Source organism: Drosophila willistoni (assembly GCF_018902025.1).
Source record: "Drosophila willistoni isolate 14030-0811.24 chromosome 2L unlocalized genomic scaffold, UCI_dwil_1.1 Seg72.1, whole genome shotgun sequence".
NCBI lineage: Eukaryota > Metazoa > Arthropoda > Insecta > Diptera > Drosophilidae > Drosophila > Drosophila willistoni.
The window spans coordinates 4,194,577-4,210,165 of NW_025814049.1; the positions used below are offsets into that span (position 1 = coordinate 4,194,577).

At 37.6% G+C, this 15,589-nt stretch overlaps 6 protein-coding genes across 7 annotated transcripts; 3 read left to right on the forward strand and 3 right to left on the reverse strand.

The window, feature by feature from the left end:
• Positions 1-1,115: 1,115 nt before the first annotated feature.
• Positions 1,116-3,714, reverse strand: LOC6646268 (alkylated DNA repair protein alkB homolog 8). The gene is made up of 2 exons (XM_002068640.3): positions 3,643-3,714; positions 1,116-2,931 (listed from the first exon to the last, which is right to left on the reverse strand). Exons 1-2 carry the CDS (start codon positions 3,697-3,699, stop codon positions 1,168-1,170), a joined length of 1,821 nt encoding a protein of 606 aa, XP_002068676.2. The 5' UTR covers positions 3,700-3,714; the 3' UTR covers positions 1,116-1,167.
• A 141-nt stretch (positions 3,715-3,855) lies between these two features.
• On the reverse strand, positions 3,856-5,462 carry LOC6646208 (cyclin-dependent kinase 9). The gene is made up of 4 exons (XM_002068639.4): positions 5,145-5,462; positions 4,998-5,082; positions 4,684-4,941; positions 3,856-4,621 (listed from the first exon to the last, which is right to left on the reverse strand). Exons 1-4 carry the CDS (start codon positions 5,324-5,326, stop codon positions 3,935-3,937), a joined length of 1,212 nt encoding a protein of 403 aa, XP_002068675.1. The 5' UTR covers positions 5,327-5,462; the 3' UTR covers positions 3,856-3,934.
• Positions 5,463-5,701: 239 nt separating this feature from the next.
• On the forward strand, positions 5,702-6,787 carry LOC6645997 (28S ribosomal protein S15, mitochondrial). Its single transcript, XM_002068638.3, has 3 exons — positions 5,702-5,987; positions 6,046-6,179; positions 6,241-6,787. The coding sequence occupies exons 1-3, from the start codon at positions 5,782-5,784 to the stop codon at positions 6,741-6,743; spliced, it is 843 nt and encodes a 280-aa protein (XP_002068674.1). The 5' UTR covers positions 5,702-5,781; the 3' UTR covers positions 6,744-6,787.
• Positions 6,775-8,063, reverse strand: LOC6645998 (zinc finger Ran-binding domain-containing protein 2). Its single transcript, XM_002068637.4, has 3 exons — positions 7,846-8,063; positions 7,410-7,732; positions 6,775-7,348 (listed from the first exon to the last, which is right to left on the reverse strand). Exons 1-3 carry the CDS (start codon positions 7,920-7,922, stop codon positions 6,894-6,896), a joined length of 855 nt encoding a protein of 284 aa, XP_002068673.1. The 5' UTR covers positions 7,923-8,063; the 3' UTR covers positions 6,775-6,893.
• Positions 8,064-9,290: 1,227 nt separating this feature from the next.
• Positions 9,291-10,194, forward strand: LOC6646059 (sodium/potassium-transporting ATPase subunit alpha-A). The gene is made up of 2 exons (XM_023177894.2): positions 9,291-9,533; positions 9,593-10,194. Exons 1-2 carry the CDS (start codon positions 9,360-9,362, stop codon positions 10,133-10,135), a joined length of 717 nt encoding a protein of 238 aa, XP_023033662.1. The 5' UTR covers positions 9,291-9,359; the 3' UTR covers positions 10,136-10,194.
• On the forward strand, positions 10,156-14,397 carry LOC111518345 (sodium/potassium-transporting ATPase subunit alpha). 2 transcript variants are annotated; one of them, XM_023177893.2, is made up of 6 exons: positions 10,156-10,362; positions 10,430-12,043; positions 12,101-12,192; positions 13,756-13,930; positions 13,986-14,218; positions 14,282-14,397. In XM_023177893.2, the coding sequence occupies exons 1-6, from the start codon at positions 10,156-10,158 to the stop codon at positions 14,301-14,303; spliced, it is 2,343 nt and encodes a 780-aa protein (XP_023033661.2). In that variant the 3' UTR covers positions 14,304-14,397. The 2 variants fall into 2 exon arrangements, with proteins under 2 accessions (XP_023033661.2, XP_046866383.1); XM_047010427.1 differs by lacking the exons at positions 13,986-14,218; positions 14,282-14,397 and having other exon boundaries at positions 12,087-12,192; positions 13,756-13,813.
• The last annotated feature ends 1,192 nt before the right edge of the window (positions 14,398-15,589 follow it).

A 15,589-nucleotide genomic window follows, 5' to 3' on the forward strand; every position in this document is an offset into this window, starting at 1 on the left:
ATGTAAGTTTAAGGCTCTGGCTAATTTGCATTCAAAGTCCTTTTCACTTCAACCCGATAAGTTTGCCGAACTAGTGGCCCAGTTGGAGGATAATCTATTTACCCCATACATGGAGACAGTTACCATTGAGTTTGGCAAATTTCAACTGAGACGCACACGCCAATTGCTTCAGGGAGAGATTGCTAACCAAAAAACAAAGTCCTTGGAAGTCCTTGATCACTGTGAGAAGAGATTTAAGGAACTCGCTCTACACTGTGTGGCTGGGAATAAGCAGAAACCTTACTCTGTCATTTGCCACGTTGAGCGGTTTACCAATTGATGCCATCCTCATTGATATCCAAATGTCGCGTTATTCCCCACCAATTCTCGATCTTGTTTATTACCTTTTGACTTGTACTGAGAAACCATTACGAGATGCACACTTTCAGGATTTTCTTGATAGCTATTACAATGCTTTAGAGTCTCGCCCAAAACTTGGCTACAATGAATCGACGAATAGATGAAATCTATCCTCGCCCAATCTTTAAACAACAACTTTTGACTTTGGTGTATATGGACTAATAATGGCCGCCTTTGCCATGCCGTTTTTGACTAATTGCTCGGCCATATTTGTGTCCTCGGAGGGAGTTAAAGTTTTAAATGTGGGCTACTAACATGTCCTTAAGAATTCCGCTATAGCATCAAAAGTGTTTGTTCGGTTACCTTTTTTGAGAATGTCTTAGATATAGGTATTTACATCTCGAAGATGGACAAGTTTTAGATTAGTGGTTCAGGCTTTAAAAATGCTGCTATTTTTTATATTAAGCGTATTTATATACATACGTTTTGCATCGTTTTGGGTCTTAATTTAAAATCCTAAACTTCGACATAATTATTTTAGCATGAAAATATTTGGAAAGATAGTTTTGCTGCTAGAGTTTATGTATTAGCAACTATTGGATTCAAATTTAATTAGCATTCAGAGTTCGATAAAACTAATTTTCTTATTCAATTCGCTTGGCCTAGAAAAGGCAGCGTACTGTGACAAAAGTTAAATCATTTTATAAAAACCGGCAAAATAATTTCAATTATTCGTTTTTGCACCAAAATCTAAAACAGTCAAAAAATGGTATTGCTAAGATTTTTATAAACAGTTTAATATACGTAAACTTATAATGAAAGTAAGCATCACAACTTTTTGAAAATGACACAATGATTACCCTGATCATAGTAACTTTTGATTAACTCAACTTCTGTGTTTATTTGATTGACCAACTGCTCCAGTTCTTGCTCTTCAAAAACATGATAATAACGTAAAAATGTTTTACTCTGATCATCTTTGGTTTTCCAAGGCACTAAAACGTCTTGTTGCTGGAACTCTGTGCGATTAGTGTGGATGGGGAGCAGAGTGTGGGTGTCCATTTCCTTTTGCTGCTTTTGTCGTTGTTCCTCTTCTGTGGTACGTTGCCTGTTGACTGCCTTGTTTTGCCTGAGATAGGCGGACTTCTTATCGTTTCGACGTTGATCTTTGGCCCAGACATACACCAGAGCACGACCACCAGGACGTAGAACGCGAGCCATTTCACGAAGAGCTGCCAAACGTCGATCCGGAGTGGCCAAATGGTGGATGACAGCAATACTGAGACAACCATCCATACTGGCCGAACGCACAGGCAGGCTTAGGCAGTCGCAGCGAAAGATTTGAAATCCTCTGGCACGTCCTACCTCCAGTAGTCCTTGAGAGCGATCACAGCCAAAGGCTACGAGTTGAGTATTGCAGTTTAAATATTTCCCATTTCCGCATCCTACATCCAGAATGGTAGAATGTGGCTCAAAAGAGTCCAAAAACTGGACCACCTGAGGCCAAGGCGAATGACGAGTCTCACTGAAATGCTGTGAGATTTTATCATAAACCTCATGAACATTTTGTTGCTCCAGACTTGTGGCCTGTTCGGATAGATCTTGTGATTGTGGTTTACTGGATTGCCTGGTGTCACAGAGTTGGGGAAAGGAACAACTGCATACGCTGGGTTGCCTCAGGCAACGGAAAGTCAAGGAAGTTCTTTGACTACGTGCTTGAGTGGTTAAATTTCCTTCGGCGGTGGGTACAACATCCAAATGCTTAGGCTTAATGCCGTGAGTCCAATCATAACGAGCTTCTCCGGACATAATTAGCAGTGAACGACGTGGCAGAAGTAAAGAAATTGTCTCCTGACCTCTTCTGAAATCCATTACCACATCGGATTGCAGTGAGAGCGAGAGTATAGGATCCAAGAAGGCGCTATGGGTGTCAACATGTGGTGGTATGCCATGACCCGGTTCATAGACATTCACTGTCAATTGATCTGGCTGCGACCAGTCCCAATTATCGGACAATTTGCCATCCCCAAGTCGTGACCAAAGTATATTACAGGCTCTTGGAATAGGTTGATGCTCCAGAGGTCTGTTGGGATCCACGTTGTTAGTGCCATAGAGGAATTCATAGCCAAAATGCCTGACTTTGCGATGCTTAAGACTATTCTCCTCTTGGTCAGTAGTCTGCTCCTTACTGGCAACGGCTGCTAGAAGATCTGCCTCCTCCGCTTCGCTTACGAAGTCTTTCAACAGTACAAGTCCGTTGGGCAGTGACCGGTTCCATTGGTTCCCCGCCTCAAAAATTGGTACTTCTTTCACATAACTCATATAAGCGACTGCACCATCTTGACCAATGTGGGCTATATTGTGCATACCCTTGAAAATGAGCTGCGCTTCTTGAGGTGTGCAACAGGTGAGGAAGCAGTATGACTTTCCAGGACACATCTCCACCCGCGAGACTTTGCCACCGGTGGCAAATGCCGCCTCCAATAGCACTTCCTCGCTGAGTCCATTGCTTAGGCCAACATTAAGGACAGCCAGGTGCCGAGTCGGTGTCTCGCTCGCCTCTACCTGGCAGTCACTTTTTATTATTGCCAGTAGAGCTGGGAAAACCATCGATGGCACCATCGATATTATCGATGGAACCGATGGAGTGCGATAAATCGATGGAAATTTTTCGATGTCGATATATCGAATTTCTTTTTGGGTCCAACATGGGTGTAAGTAAATTGCAATGTATTGTTTTTTCTGCCTTTCTTTACATACAGGTCTACGTACTTTAATTCTATCAAAGTACCTATTTAACCCTGGCAGTTCCTCTTGTAAATTGGACAAGTTTTTGTAAGGTTTTTTTTGGTTTTTTTTTTTTTTTTTATAATAAGAACCTCTTATTAGCAGTAAGTTTGGAAATCGCCCATTGTTTTGTTGTGCTTAAAGAGTTTTTAGTTTTCGTTTTTTGGACTTAGGACGTCACTCTTTTGTTTTTATCTTGAAACTATACATTTTGTTTTTTTATTTAAGAATATTTCAGAAATTACAAGCTTAAGTCTTTTTAATATATTTTTGGTTGAATTAATTTATAAAGGGCTAACTTATAGTTAAATTATACGCTAGATAATTCGTATAGATGATTATAGACATATGAATATTTGAAACTGTGTAATATTGAAAAACGACACCAAAATATATATGTTGAATAACTCGTTTAAATATTCGATGGTACCATCGATAGTATCGATGGTTTTTTCCATCGATGGAAAAAATATCGAGTGGAGCAACCATCGATGGATTCCCAGCTCTAATTGCCAGGCATCTGCGCTGCTTCTTTTCCGCTTTTTTGGCCTTCTTTACACTTTCAACGTGCATTTTGTTTTTACGTTTTCATTTTTAGAGTGACCGTTCTAAAGAAAACGTTCGCCATCCCTGGCCATATGAAGAATGGAATATTTAAATTTTATTCCCGCCTCTCACTAATTTTTATTTGCAGCATTGAAGACCCCATAAAGATATTGCAACGACAAATTGTGGAGACTTTACTGCTTAAACTATATTATTAAATTCTATAAATGTTTGTATATAATATTTATATAATGGAACTTAACTACCAGACTCTATCGATCATGCTATTATCTTGGGGTTTCTGATTCATTGTGGTCAACTGTTGATGATAATTTCTCATCTGATTCGACCGTCTTGGCTGTGCCAGATACTCGAACATGCTTTGCAAATGCTGCGACAACATCTTGCTCAAATCACTAGGCATGGGATCCGTCCAGAAAAAGTCATGATTCAGTGCTGTATCCGCATCAATGCGCTTCTTGGGGTCCAGGGTTAAGAGTTTATCGAGCAAATCGCAACCTGTAGGATCCTTGACATATGGTCGTAGTCGTTCCTTGACGCGACGCTTCTGATTCTTTGGCAGTTCAATGGATTTATACAATTCCAACTCCTCCACACCAGGCCAGACATCTGGTGTAAAGGAGCCGCATAACTGAGAGATGAAAGTTAATTGCTGTTGCTCTGTATTGCCTTGCATAATGGGCGATCGGGTCCACATCTCAGCCATAATGCAACCGGCACCCCACATATCTACGGGCGGGCCATAATTCCGATCACCCAACAATAGCTCTGGAGGACGATACCACAGGGTGACCACACGATTCGTATAACGATTTTTTGAATCATTTTTGGGTATGCTAAAGGCACGGGCCAAACCAAAATCGGCCAATTTTAAAATGCCATGCTTGGTTATCAACACATTGGCCGCTTTCATGTCACGATGCAGGATCTGAATCAAAGAGTATATAGATATTTACAGATATATCATGGAATATAATGATAAATGCCTACCTTATTACTGTGGATATAATAAAGGCCATTTAGAAGCTGCTGCATAACCTTCTTTATTTCCCCCAGGCTAAATTTCACATTCATGTTGGACAAAAGGCCAGCCAGATCGTGTTCACAGAAATCAAATACCAAATAGAAAGTTGATCTATAACCATTGGTTAGTGTGGCCTTTGTTCGACAAATCTCTATCAGATTGACGACATTCTCATGCTTCAGCAACTGGAGAATACGAATCTCTCGCAAGGCAGTGATGGGAAACTAGTAAGGAAGTTGTATAAATTGGATTGATTGTAGAGTGTGGAGTGTTGACTCACCCCTTCCTTTTCATTGTCCATCAACACTTTTTTCATGGCTACAAATTTCTTGTTGCTCTTTTTTTCACGTGCCTTAAACACCTCTCTAAGATAGTAATATTATGACAGTTATAGGCGATCTAAAGTAAACATTGTATGTTGACTTACCCAAATGTACCCTGACCTATTTTAGCAACCTTTTCGTACTTGCTACTCTCATCACAGTAAGGGAAATCGTAATCTTCAATATATTTCTGCTTTTCCATTAGCGACATTGTCCGTGATGATGAGCTGGACGACCCGACGCCCCCAGAAGACGACTGCTGCAGCATGTGGGACATATGTGCCATGATGCAGGAATACTTAAATTACTAAGTCTTTGTTTTGTTTTAATTTTCCAGTTAAAGTTATTTTTCCTTTGAAAAGATAAAATTCAGACAACAGCAACAATTCACGTTGCATCTGTTTACAGAAATAAAGTGTGTACACACTTTCGCGAGTAGGTACTGCCAACTCAATTTATTCACAGTCGTGCGGAAATTTGCACTAAAAATATACTTACTTTGTGACTGACACACTTTCACTGTAATTGTATTGAAAAATATTTAACTTAAATACCCCAATAAGATTGACGTAAAAAAATCATTTAATAATTTGAATATATTAAGAGGTAATTTGTTTGTTGCCCATCTCTAGAAGAACCAGCTGATTGTATAAATTATTCCCTCTGCCAATGTTGTGTACACACTGCTCCGTGATATAACCTAAGCTAGTGGAAGTTGGAATTAATAAAACATTTAATTTCATGAATAAACTATTAAATATAGCCCAGGCTGGGCCGCGGCAATTTGTACGAGAATATGCCTTTAAATCGGATCTGAAAATCAAATGGGTGCGACCCGAAAAAATATCCTGCATTAAGCCCGAAAAGAGCGGTGATCTTTCCAAGCTGCCTCCACTGAATGCCGATGAGACTTTACCGGAATTTAGAGGTTGCAAGGAACTAGAGGGGTATGATCCAAACCAATCCATTTAATGTAACCATATTTATATACAAATATCATTACAGAGCTTCTGAAACTGTGAAATCCATGTTCAAACTAGCCAACAATCCCAATTATTTGACCACACATTTTTACCGGGATGAGATGGTCAAGGAGGTGCAAAGACATGCTCAGGACTTCGGATCCATGGAGGCCAAATGTAATAACTCACTAGAATCCAATCTACGTTTCATTAATACAAGTTCTTTTTTCCGTTTCAGTGGCCAAAATGACTGCTACAATTCGTCGCTATCAGGAACACATGGATGTGCATCCACGAGACAAGATAATCAAAGTGCGCCTTAAGGAACTTATCGATAAGCGCAAGAAGTTTCTTAAATATCTAAGACGCTGGGATTATCCACGTTTCGAGTGGATCCTAGAGAAATTGGATTTGGTCTATAAGCCACCGCCTGCACATTTCCATTGGATTACCCGCAAGGAGTCCTTGCAAAAACTGACGGATACCTATTGCAATCAATTGAAAGAGGATCGTATGGATGCCTATCACGACGAACTGAAGGCACAACAAATTCCCTTTATCGAGGAGGCCATCAAAAAAATGGAGTTGGTGCGTAAGGAGCAAATTGCTTGCGAGGTGCCAGTAACAGTTACCGTAAAGCAAATCAATGATGCCAAAAAGGAACTGGAGCAACTCCTTAAGCTGAGAGATGAAGCCGACAAGGCAGCCATTCGACAGAAAAACGATGAAAGTTACAATTAACAAAAGAATACATAAAACAGTTTGGCAAAAATTGCTTAAATTAAGTGAATTGTTTATTATGTTCGTAAATATCTGGCTGAAAAAGTGCTTGCTGTGGTTAAGAGGGAGTTCGAGGGGAGGAAGTCGTAATAGAGCTGCTAAATTATAGAGTTAATGCGATCTCTTCTTGCCGCTATTCGAGCTGCTTGAGCTTGAAGATGATGATGACGACGAAGATGAGGAATCTCCACTCGAACTATACGAGTTGGAGCTGGATGATGAGGAAGAGGAGGTCACAGAGGAATTGGATTTCTTACGTTCTCGCCGCTTTTCTGTTTCTCGCGGTGGCGTTGATTGCTTCTTGTTCTTTTTTTCCTTTTCATCTGATGTTTCATTGTCACCCCAAAGATCATATTTGGATAAATCGCCATCATCATCATCATCTTCGTCATCGTCGTCGTCATTCTCCTTTTCGACTGCCTCTCGTCTCCTCTTGGGCTCATCATTATCATGATCATCATGGTTCTTGCGCTTCTTACGACGCCCAAACTCATCGTATTCACTGTCCGAATCCTGGCGATCCTTATACTCTACCACACCGCGATCATTGTACCCGCCACCGAAACCTAACAAAAAGAAGGCTTTAGTACATCACACTCTTTGTCTTTCTTTAAACACAATAATTACCTGTTCGCTCTTCTACATCCGAGAATTTGGGGGCATTACACATGTTGCAGGTTTGCCGCCTTGCCCAGTTTACATTGGCGCATTTGCTGCACTGCCAATCCTCGGCAGTAAAAAGTCCTCGAGACTTATCGGCTGCCGCTTTACCAATCTCTGTGCCTAGTTTCTTTTTGCTTGAACTACTGCTGCTGCTGCTACCGCGCTCCCGTTCCCTATCCCGCTCTTTTTCCGGCTTGTCTCCTTTGCCGCTACTGTTGTCATCCCAGTCTCTGTCGCGGTTGCATTTATTGCATTGTGTGCGCCGCGCAAAGTTCAAATGTTGGCAGCTGCAATAACAAAACAATGATGTTTACAAATATAACAATTTCGATTGGCCAAAAACTAATTGGCAAAAAGTGTTAATAATCGTTATTATCCTTGAATCTTTACGCTCACTCACTCGAATTCTGGGCATATCCAATCGCCAGCCGAAATGACGCCACCCCCTCCGCCGACGACGCCATTGGAGGTGGACATGATTTTTTCAGTCGCTTGCCTAGGAAACGGACAGTCGTTGCCGATTTAATGCTAGAGGCGCTCCACAATGAGCCCTTAAATCTAGCATTAGTATTTAAATTAAGTTTTTTCTTTTACAAAAAAAAATTATGTTAGAGATGGCCTAAATTTACGTTTGTGGTTCTTCTTCATCTTTGTGTATACACGCCAGCGTTGCCACCTAGTAAAGGCTCATTTTGAGTGTCCATGAAAAACCATGTGGCAGCTCCGAACACAGCTTGGCGGGAAATTCAAAAATATTTGAAATATATACAAATATATATAAAAATATCTATTTGTATTTGCATATGCCTGGCTAATTCATAAAATTCTTATAACAACTATAAATGTAAAAAAGAATCGATTTAGCATCAGTCTTCTGTAAGTCTTTCGCTCTCATTATCCAGTCTTAAGTTTGTATTTTTATTTATCAATAGAAAAGAAAAGCAAAACCAAAAAAGTTGATTCAAAAACTAGTTGTGGTCGAAATGAGTTAAAACTTTATTTTCATTTTCTAACATATAAAATATAAGAAGACAATATATACAAATTGCACCGTGAGGGAAACGTAATTGAATTCAATGGTGAAAATTATCTATTCAATAATATATAAAGGAATAACCATAAATTTATGAATAAATAAAGCAATAACCACAAGAAAAGAATTTATAAAATAAATACATTGTCATGTATTTTAATAACTATTAGGATTAAGTAATCAACATTTTTACATTTTCTGTATACGAATTGATCTCATACAGTGATAACATTTAATGCTTTAGGTTAAGTATTTCAATTAGTTAAAATTAAAATTTGATATATTTGCGTTTCTTTATTACTTACAAAATGTAACTCCAATTTCTAAAAACAACAAATTTCAACTTCAAAACGGCATTCGAAATTTATCGTCATATGGTATGGGATATTTATGTGGATGCCTCTTCCTCAAGGAATTCACATAAATATATGCAAATGTATGTTTTATCTGTATTTTACTTCGTAGCGATGAAATTTGATGGCTTATTAAATGAGGCCATAAACCACAACAACGGCAACTGAGACTCCGTGTCAATGTCAGTTCGAACTCTCAATACCAATAACCAATGCCAAAATACGACTGTTTTAGCTGTGTGTACGCGTGTGTGTGTGTGCCGGTATGTGACTACTCCCCGAGGTATATTTTGAGATTGTTTTCTTGCCGACGGTTATGACCTCTAATATGCCGCAGCCCCCGCACACACACAAAAAGGCAATGCTGGTCCAATTTTATGTGGCCAAAATTTCGAGTGAGTGTGAGAAATTTTTATGACCATTTCGACACAAAAGACAAGACAAATCAATACAAATCGTAAATAGGAAAGGGCAAAATCAAAAACAAAGGTGACTTTGACTACCATATCAGGGAGCAAGTGTGTGGAAATGCGACGATATTTACAAAAACGAAACCATTTTCAAAGAGATTTTAGAGATAGACAACACACTGCACATCTAAAGAGATCCGATAGTGAGCTATGGTTGAGTTTATATTCTCCATATTTGCATGTCTGGCCATTTCAGGATCTCTGTCAAAAGCTAGAAACAAGTTCTTCAATGGTAAGTTAAATCTTTGGCTAAATATTATAAAAATGACCTTGAATTTTCTTTTTTCTTAGGGCCTAACTAGTGAAGTTGCCGCTAGACGTTTGGCCAGATATGGTAAAAATAAATTTCAATTTCCCGATTCCGAATCAAAATTGCTTAAATATATAAAAAATTGTTTCCATGGCTTTTCCATTATTATACTATTGAGTTCGATCTTATGCTTTATGACATATTATTTGGAGACATTATACTATCACGATGAGAAGGCTGAACAAGAATATTTAGTTGCTGGCATGTTGTTATTAGTATGTCTATTCATGTCGGGCACCTATCGTTATCTTCAGGCGAATAATGATTTCGATGTTGTTGCTGCCTTTAAGGACTTAATGCCCATGTACTGTACGGTGATAAGAGATGGCCGTAAAAGGATTATATTAACAGAGGATGTGGTTATTGGTGATGTGCTGGTCATTTCGTTTGGTCAACGCCTTTCGGCGGATGTTCGTTTCTTTAGTGCCCATGGCTTGGAGGTGAATAATGTGGCCCTGATGGGACTGTCGAAACCTGAAATTATTGATCCAGTTGCCTCACCAAATTATATCAATTGGTCGTGAGTTGAACTGAATAAAAAGCAATGAAAACACATAAATCAAAAATACGCAAACCTCAGGCCATATCGAAATGGTTGTGCAGTAATGTGGGTTTCGCTTGCAGTCATGTAATGAAGGGCTATGGTCTGGGTTTAGCCATAGCATGTGGCAATGAATCGGAGGTCGGACTAATGGCTCGCCTAAGCATGGAACAGCGTCCCCAAAGTAGGGTGAGAAAACATATGAATCAGGTGGGGCGAACTTCAACTGATAGTATTTGTCATTATATATCTCAAAAAATTGTGTACGCTTCTGTAGATCACCTACTGCACTGCAGTTGTGGCAATTTTGCTATTCTTTATTTTTATATGCACCATTTCGACACCGGATCTGGCATATAAACATTCCTTTCGTTTCAATTTGGGCCTTATGATTGCCATAATACCTTTATTTTTGCCCACTGTTACATACTTTGGCATGGTTCATATTGCCAATCGAATGCTAAAGAGCAATTGTCATATAAGAAATTTAGAATCCACCAGCACATTGGGCTTGACCACAGTCATTTGCTCGGATTTGATAGGCACTTTGACTATGAATCGTATGCGCGTTTCGGAAATATTTGTCGATGCAGATCTCCATAGAGCCAGCGATATAAAACGAAATAACATAGGGGCACGTTGCCTTGAATTGATACGTGTGTCTGTGTTATGTAATGATGCGGTTATAAGTCCTGGAACAGAAGGGGTACCCAAATTAAAGAAGGCCTTGTATGGCAGTGCCGATGATGTAGCTTTTCTTAAATTCGCTTTACCCATCATAGATGATATTGATCAATTGCGTCGTGATCATGTCCTGGTTGCAAATAAATGTTACAATGTCTTTGATCAGATTCATGTGACCGTGCACAAGACTTATAATGAGGAAGGAGCCATTAAGTATATATTGCTCATGAAGGGAAGATATAGAGCTGTGCTCAATTATTGTAGCACTTACGCCATAAATGATGAAGAAATTCTGCTAGATGACGATCTGTTCTATTCCATTGATGATGTAGCTTTTCAATTGGCACAGGCTGGCCGACGTGTCTGTGCCTTTGCCTACAAAGAGCTGGACAGCGAGATGGAATATCAGCGTGTATCCAGCTATTCTGGCACTGAGACATATGAGACAACAAATACAAAGGTCTTTAAAGATTATCTTAAAATCAATATCTTTTCATTAAGATTTATAGGACTCATTGCTGCCCATGATCCACCTAGAGCTCAATTGTCTACAGCTGTAAACGATTGTCGTTCGGCGGGCATTAAGTTAGTTTTATGCACACGTCAGAATGCCATCGTGGCCCAGGATATTGCCAGAGATGTGGGCATAATTGGTCCAGACAGTGAGACACTGGAAGATGTCGCCCAGCGTCTCAATATCGATAAGTCTCAGGTGAAACGTAGTCTTGTCACTGCCGCTGTCATCAATATGCGTGATTATGTCCAAGAGAAGATGCATCATCAACGTTTTCATATCCAACAGTTGCTGTTGGCTCACATTGATTTGGTTTTTGCGGCAACCACAACCGCTCAACGGCATTTGATTGTCGATGTATGTCAGAATTTGGGCGCCATTGTCACAGTCATTGGCACGGGTGTCTATTATACTCCGGCCATAAGGCGTGCCAATGTGGGCGTGGCCAAGGCTGATTCCACATACACAAGTGTATCGTGCTCGGATATGGTATTGCTGGATAGCAATTTTGTCTCATTGGTCAATGCCATCGAAATGAGTCGTCGCATGTATGAGAATTTGAAAAAAGTCATTACCTATTGCCTATCCACAAACATTACCATAATTCTAGTTCATCTCTCATTTATCGTATTCAAAGTGCCATGTCATATACATATCACGGTTGTCTTTATTATCGCTTTGCTAGTCAATATGGTAAGTTAAAACCAGGAAGGTGTGGATAAATATTTTGAAGTAGTACTCCATTTACAGCTCCCTAGCCTCAGTTTGTTCTATGAGAAAGCCGAGGAGAATTTAATGAGACAAAAGCCCAAAATTTATGATGATTTTATCATTAATCGACGGTTTGTATATTTAGTCCTTATATTAAGTTCAGGTATTGTACGATCAGGTGAAAAAATAAGGCATAGTTTGTGGGGAGATACTTAGAAAAGTTTTCTAAAACATAAATGAAATATCACATCAAATTACCTTTTGTTTTGCTCGTTTGTCCTTTTCTTTCGCTGTCTTCGATTGTCTTTCTTGCTATGGTTTTTAAATCGGATTCATGGACCATATATGTATGTATTTATTTGTGTAAAAATGTCTTTAAAAGATTTTTATACCATACACCCATAGGGTGAAATGGTATATTAAAGTCGCCAAAATGTATGTAACAGGCAGAAGGAAGCATCTCCGACCCCACAAAGTATATATATTCTTGATCAGGATCAACAACCGAGTCGATCTAGCCATGTCCGTCTGTCCGTCCGTCCGTCCGTCTGTCCGTCTGTCCGTCTGTCCGTATGAACACCTAGATCTCGGAGACTATAAGAGCTAGAGCCACCAAATTTTTTATGTAGACTCGTGTAGTATGTAGAGTGATCAAGTTTATTTCAAATTTTTGCCACGCCCCTTTACGCCCCCGCAATTTAAAAAAAACGTTTATCTCAAAAACTATTCTAGCTAGAGACACCATATTTGGTATGTATATTCGCTTAGTAAATGCACACATTTTGTATGTATAAAAATTTTGCCACGCCCTTTTCCGCCCCCGTAATTTGAAAAACTTGATTATCTCCCGTATTTTTTTACCTCATGCAATCAAATTTGGCACACTTAAATTTAATACTAATATCTCTCAAAATACCAAATTTGATCAAAATCGGATAAAAAAAAGGTGAAGTTATTAGTTTTCTGCCTTTGAAATAATCTTTTTGTAAAAGAAATTTTTATTTTATTTCAGAATCTTTGTGGTTTTCAAACCAATAATAAAAGTACATAGTCGGAAAATTAGTAGTAGATATTTTTCTTGGTCTTCTTATTGTTAGACTAGTAAATAGTTGTGAATTTTGAAAACTTGTTGATCTTTTGGTGCTCCTATCCAAGTTTTTCTTACAAAAATAATACTAATTTCCAAAATCAATTAAGATTTTGGCAATGTTACAGTTACGTAAAGTTAGGAAGTTTTCAGATTGCAATTTGGTAAACTTACCTATTAATCTGAAAGTGTAATTAATAATTCGAGAGAAATTAAAGAAAATAAAAAAGATTCTTACCTATAACCAAATGCTTCTAAATTTGTAAACAATTTCAAGAATGAATTGTGTTAGAAAGAAAAAGCTGGCGTGAAAAAAGAATTCTTATCCCCTTTTAATAATAATGTATATTGCTGGGTACCTAGTTATTAAAAGATGTATTTCGTCGATCATATCGAGCATATCCAAATTTTAGAGCTTTTTATCAAAAATTTACGGAACATCATCTCAATAGAATGACCAATTAAACGCTATTAATTAACACATCAAAACTTTTCACTAGCATTATATAAAAATCGCATGAAATCAGAACTTAAGGTCAACAAATTTTTTACCGCCACTGAATTACATTGCTACAGATTCGAAACTGATCTTAATGTTTTCTTTTAGTATAATAATGGTGGCTTTTGTAATTGTGGGATCCATTGAGGCAGGAGCTGTCTTTCTTATATACTTTATCTATATGGCTGAAAATGGATTCTTACCGCGCACTTTGATGGGTCTCAGCTTGCAATGGTTTAATGATGCAAATAATGATATTATCGATAGTTATGGACAGGAGTGGGTAAGTTTTGCATGGAATACCTTCAAGCCATAAACTTTTATCGTCCCTTTATTAGACTTCAGATGCTCGTTTTCATTTGCTAAATGAAATGTCTACCATATCACTTATGACACTTATTCTTATGCAATGCACAAATTTGATTTTATGCAAAACTGGAAGAGCTAATGTCTTATATCATGGTTTTTCAAATATTTTGCTCAATATATCTGTCATATATTTATTGATATTTTGCTTTGTTTTGCAATTTATTGATTTGCGGGATTTGTTGCATCTGGTGCCAATTAAGAAGTAAGTCGAACTCTTAATAGAAAAATGATCAAAAATACGTTTTTTATTTATATATTATTTCAGTGTGAAGACCTTCATTTTTTAATTATTCAATTAGACGTTACCTTATAAGACAATTTTCAGGCAGTTGGTTGGAATTGACGACCCTATATTAAAGAGATTAAAAATGTTCAAATTTATTTAAAAGTTTGCTTTGTTTTTTTTTGGTATTTTTAAAATATTGCATTTATTTTTTGAAATAGCTCGAAGCTGTGTGGTGGTGTTTTGCTTTGTTTGTTTTTGTTTTTGGCTGCAAATCAATTTTGTGTGTTTATTTCTTCTTGTTTTTTTTAAAGTTTGCATAATCTGTATTTGAACTCTACTTGTTTAGGACTTTACACACGGATTTTTTTTGGTTTTTTGGTTTACTTTTTAACACATCAATATTATTTATTTGCTTTTGCTTTGTAAATATGCGTTTTGATTAAATTTTTTGTTTTTTAACATTTATTCATATTATATGCAGAGGCATAGCATATAGTGAGATCTATTAATTCCTTTTAATTATTTTTTGTACAGTCACAACAAAACAAGAGTCCAGTGTGCTTTGAGGGCGTTGCCAGATAACAACAACGAACAATTGTGTGTGTGTGTGGAGGGGAGGGCGTTGCCAGATAAATAGATGATAGATCTCTTATAAGGACTTTGCACACGTTGATTTTAGATGTGGTTGTCCATTTTCTTTTGCTATGCCCTTGTATACAAATATATATATATATATATATCAAGAGTTTTATGTATGTAGTTTGTATATCGGTTATGGTAGGTGTGCACAATCAAGTGACTGGAGTGGCTTTTGCTTTAAACATACAAATATAGTTTTTTTTGGTTTTTTTTTTTTGTTAAATTCTATTTGATTTATTTATGAAATGATTAAACAGATGTTTTGCTTTCTTTATTTGCTAAAAATGTTATTTTGTTCATTTTTTGTTTTTGTTTTTTTTTGTATTATTGTGCAAAATAGATAACATTTTTTGTTTGTTATTGAAATTTTTTGTATGCTTATTATTCTCTAAACAATTAAAGACAGCATTTTTTGTGGAAGAAATTAGAAAGAAATGAAATTTTTTTTTGATTACTACGATTTGTTTTGCTTTTTTGCTTTTTGTTTATAAAATATACTCATTCATTTAACAAAATTAAATGATCTTGCTCTCTATCTATGTATCTTTCTTTCACGCTGTTTCTATCTCGCTCTCGCTGCACTTCGATGTTTGAGAAACTTGTTGTTGTTATTCGGGAAAAAAAACTGAAACCGCAAAGCAAGTTGAAGGCGGTGGGATCCATCATTATGAATGATCAATTAAGTTCTGGGGACCTTTTTTGTTTTTG

Bases quoted from the DNA above. Each gene is read 5' to 3' on its own strand.
- LOC6646268 (XM_002068640.3), bottom strand. From the start codon at position 3,699: ATGCACGTTGAAAGTGTAAAGAAGGCCAAAAAAGCGGAAAAGAAGCAG. The intron at 2,932-3,642 runs CTGGCAATTAGA...TTCCCAGCTCTA, and splicing joins AAAAGAAGCAGCGCAGATGC to CTGGCAATAATAAAAAGTGA.
- LOC111518345 (XM_023177893.2), top strand. From the start codon at position 10,156: ATGAAAACACATAAATCAAAAATACGCAAACCTCAGGCCATATCGAAA. The intron at 13,931-13,985 runs GTAAGTTTTGCA...TCCCTTTATTAG, and splicing joins ATAGTTATGGACAGGAGTGG to ACTTCAGATGCTCGTTTTCA. The intron at 14,219-14,281 runs GTAAGTCGAACT...ATATTATTTCAG, and splicing joins CATCTGGTGCCAATTAAGAA to TGTGAAGACCTTCATTTTTT.
- LOC6646208 (XM_002068639.4), bottom strand. From the start codon at position 5,326: ATGGCACATATGTCCCACATGCTGCAGCAGTCGTCTTCTGGGGGCGTC. The intron at 5,083-5,144 runs GTAAGTCAACAT...TTACTATCTTAG, and splicing joins ATAGGTCAGGGTACATTTGG to AGAGGTGTTTAAGGCACGTG. The intron at 4,622-4,683 runs GTAGGCATTTAT...TCTTTGATTCAG, and splicing joins ATTATATCCACAGTAATAAG to ATCCTGCATCGTGACATGAA.
- LOC6645998 (XM_002068637.4), bottom strand. From the start codon at position 7,922: ATGTCCACCTCCAATGGCGTCGTCGGCGGAGGGGGTGGCGTCATTTCG. The intron at 7,733-7,845 runs GTGAGTGAGCGT...TTGTTATTGCAG, and splicing joins TGGATATGCCCAGAATTCGA to CTGCCAACATTTGAACTTTG. The intron at 7,349-7,409 runs GTAATTATTGTG...TCTTTTTGTTAG, and splicing joins GGATGTAGAAGAGCGAACAG to GTTTCGGTGGCGGGTACAAT.
- LOC6646059 (XM_023177894.2), top strand. From the start codon at position 9,360: ATGCGACGATATTTACAAAAACGAAACCATTTTCAAAGAGATTTTAGA. The intron at 9,534-9,592 runs GTAAGTTAAATC...CTTTTTTCTTAG, and splicing joins TAGAAACAAGTTCTTCAATG to GGCCTAACTAGTGAAGTTGC.
- LOC6645997 (XM_002068638.3), top strand. From the start codon at position 5,782: ATGAATAAACTATTAAATATAGCCCAGGCTGGGCCGCGGCAATTTGTA. The intron at 5,988-6,045 runs GTATGATCCAAA...ATATCATTACAG, and splicing joins GGTTGCAAGGAACTAGAGGG to AGCTTCTGAAACTGTGAAAT. The intron at 6,180-6,240 runs GTAATAACTCAC...TTTCCGTTTCAG, and splicing joins CGGATCCATGGAGGCCAAAT to TGGCCAAAATGACTGCTACA.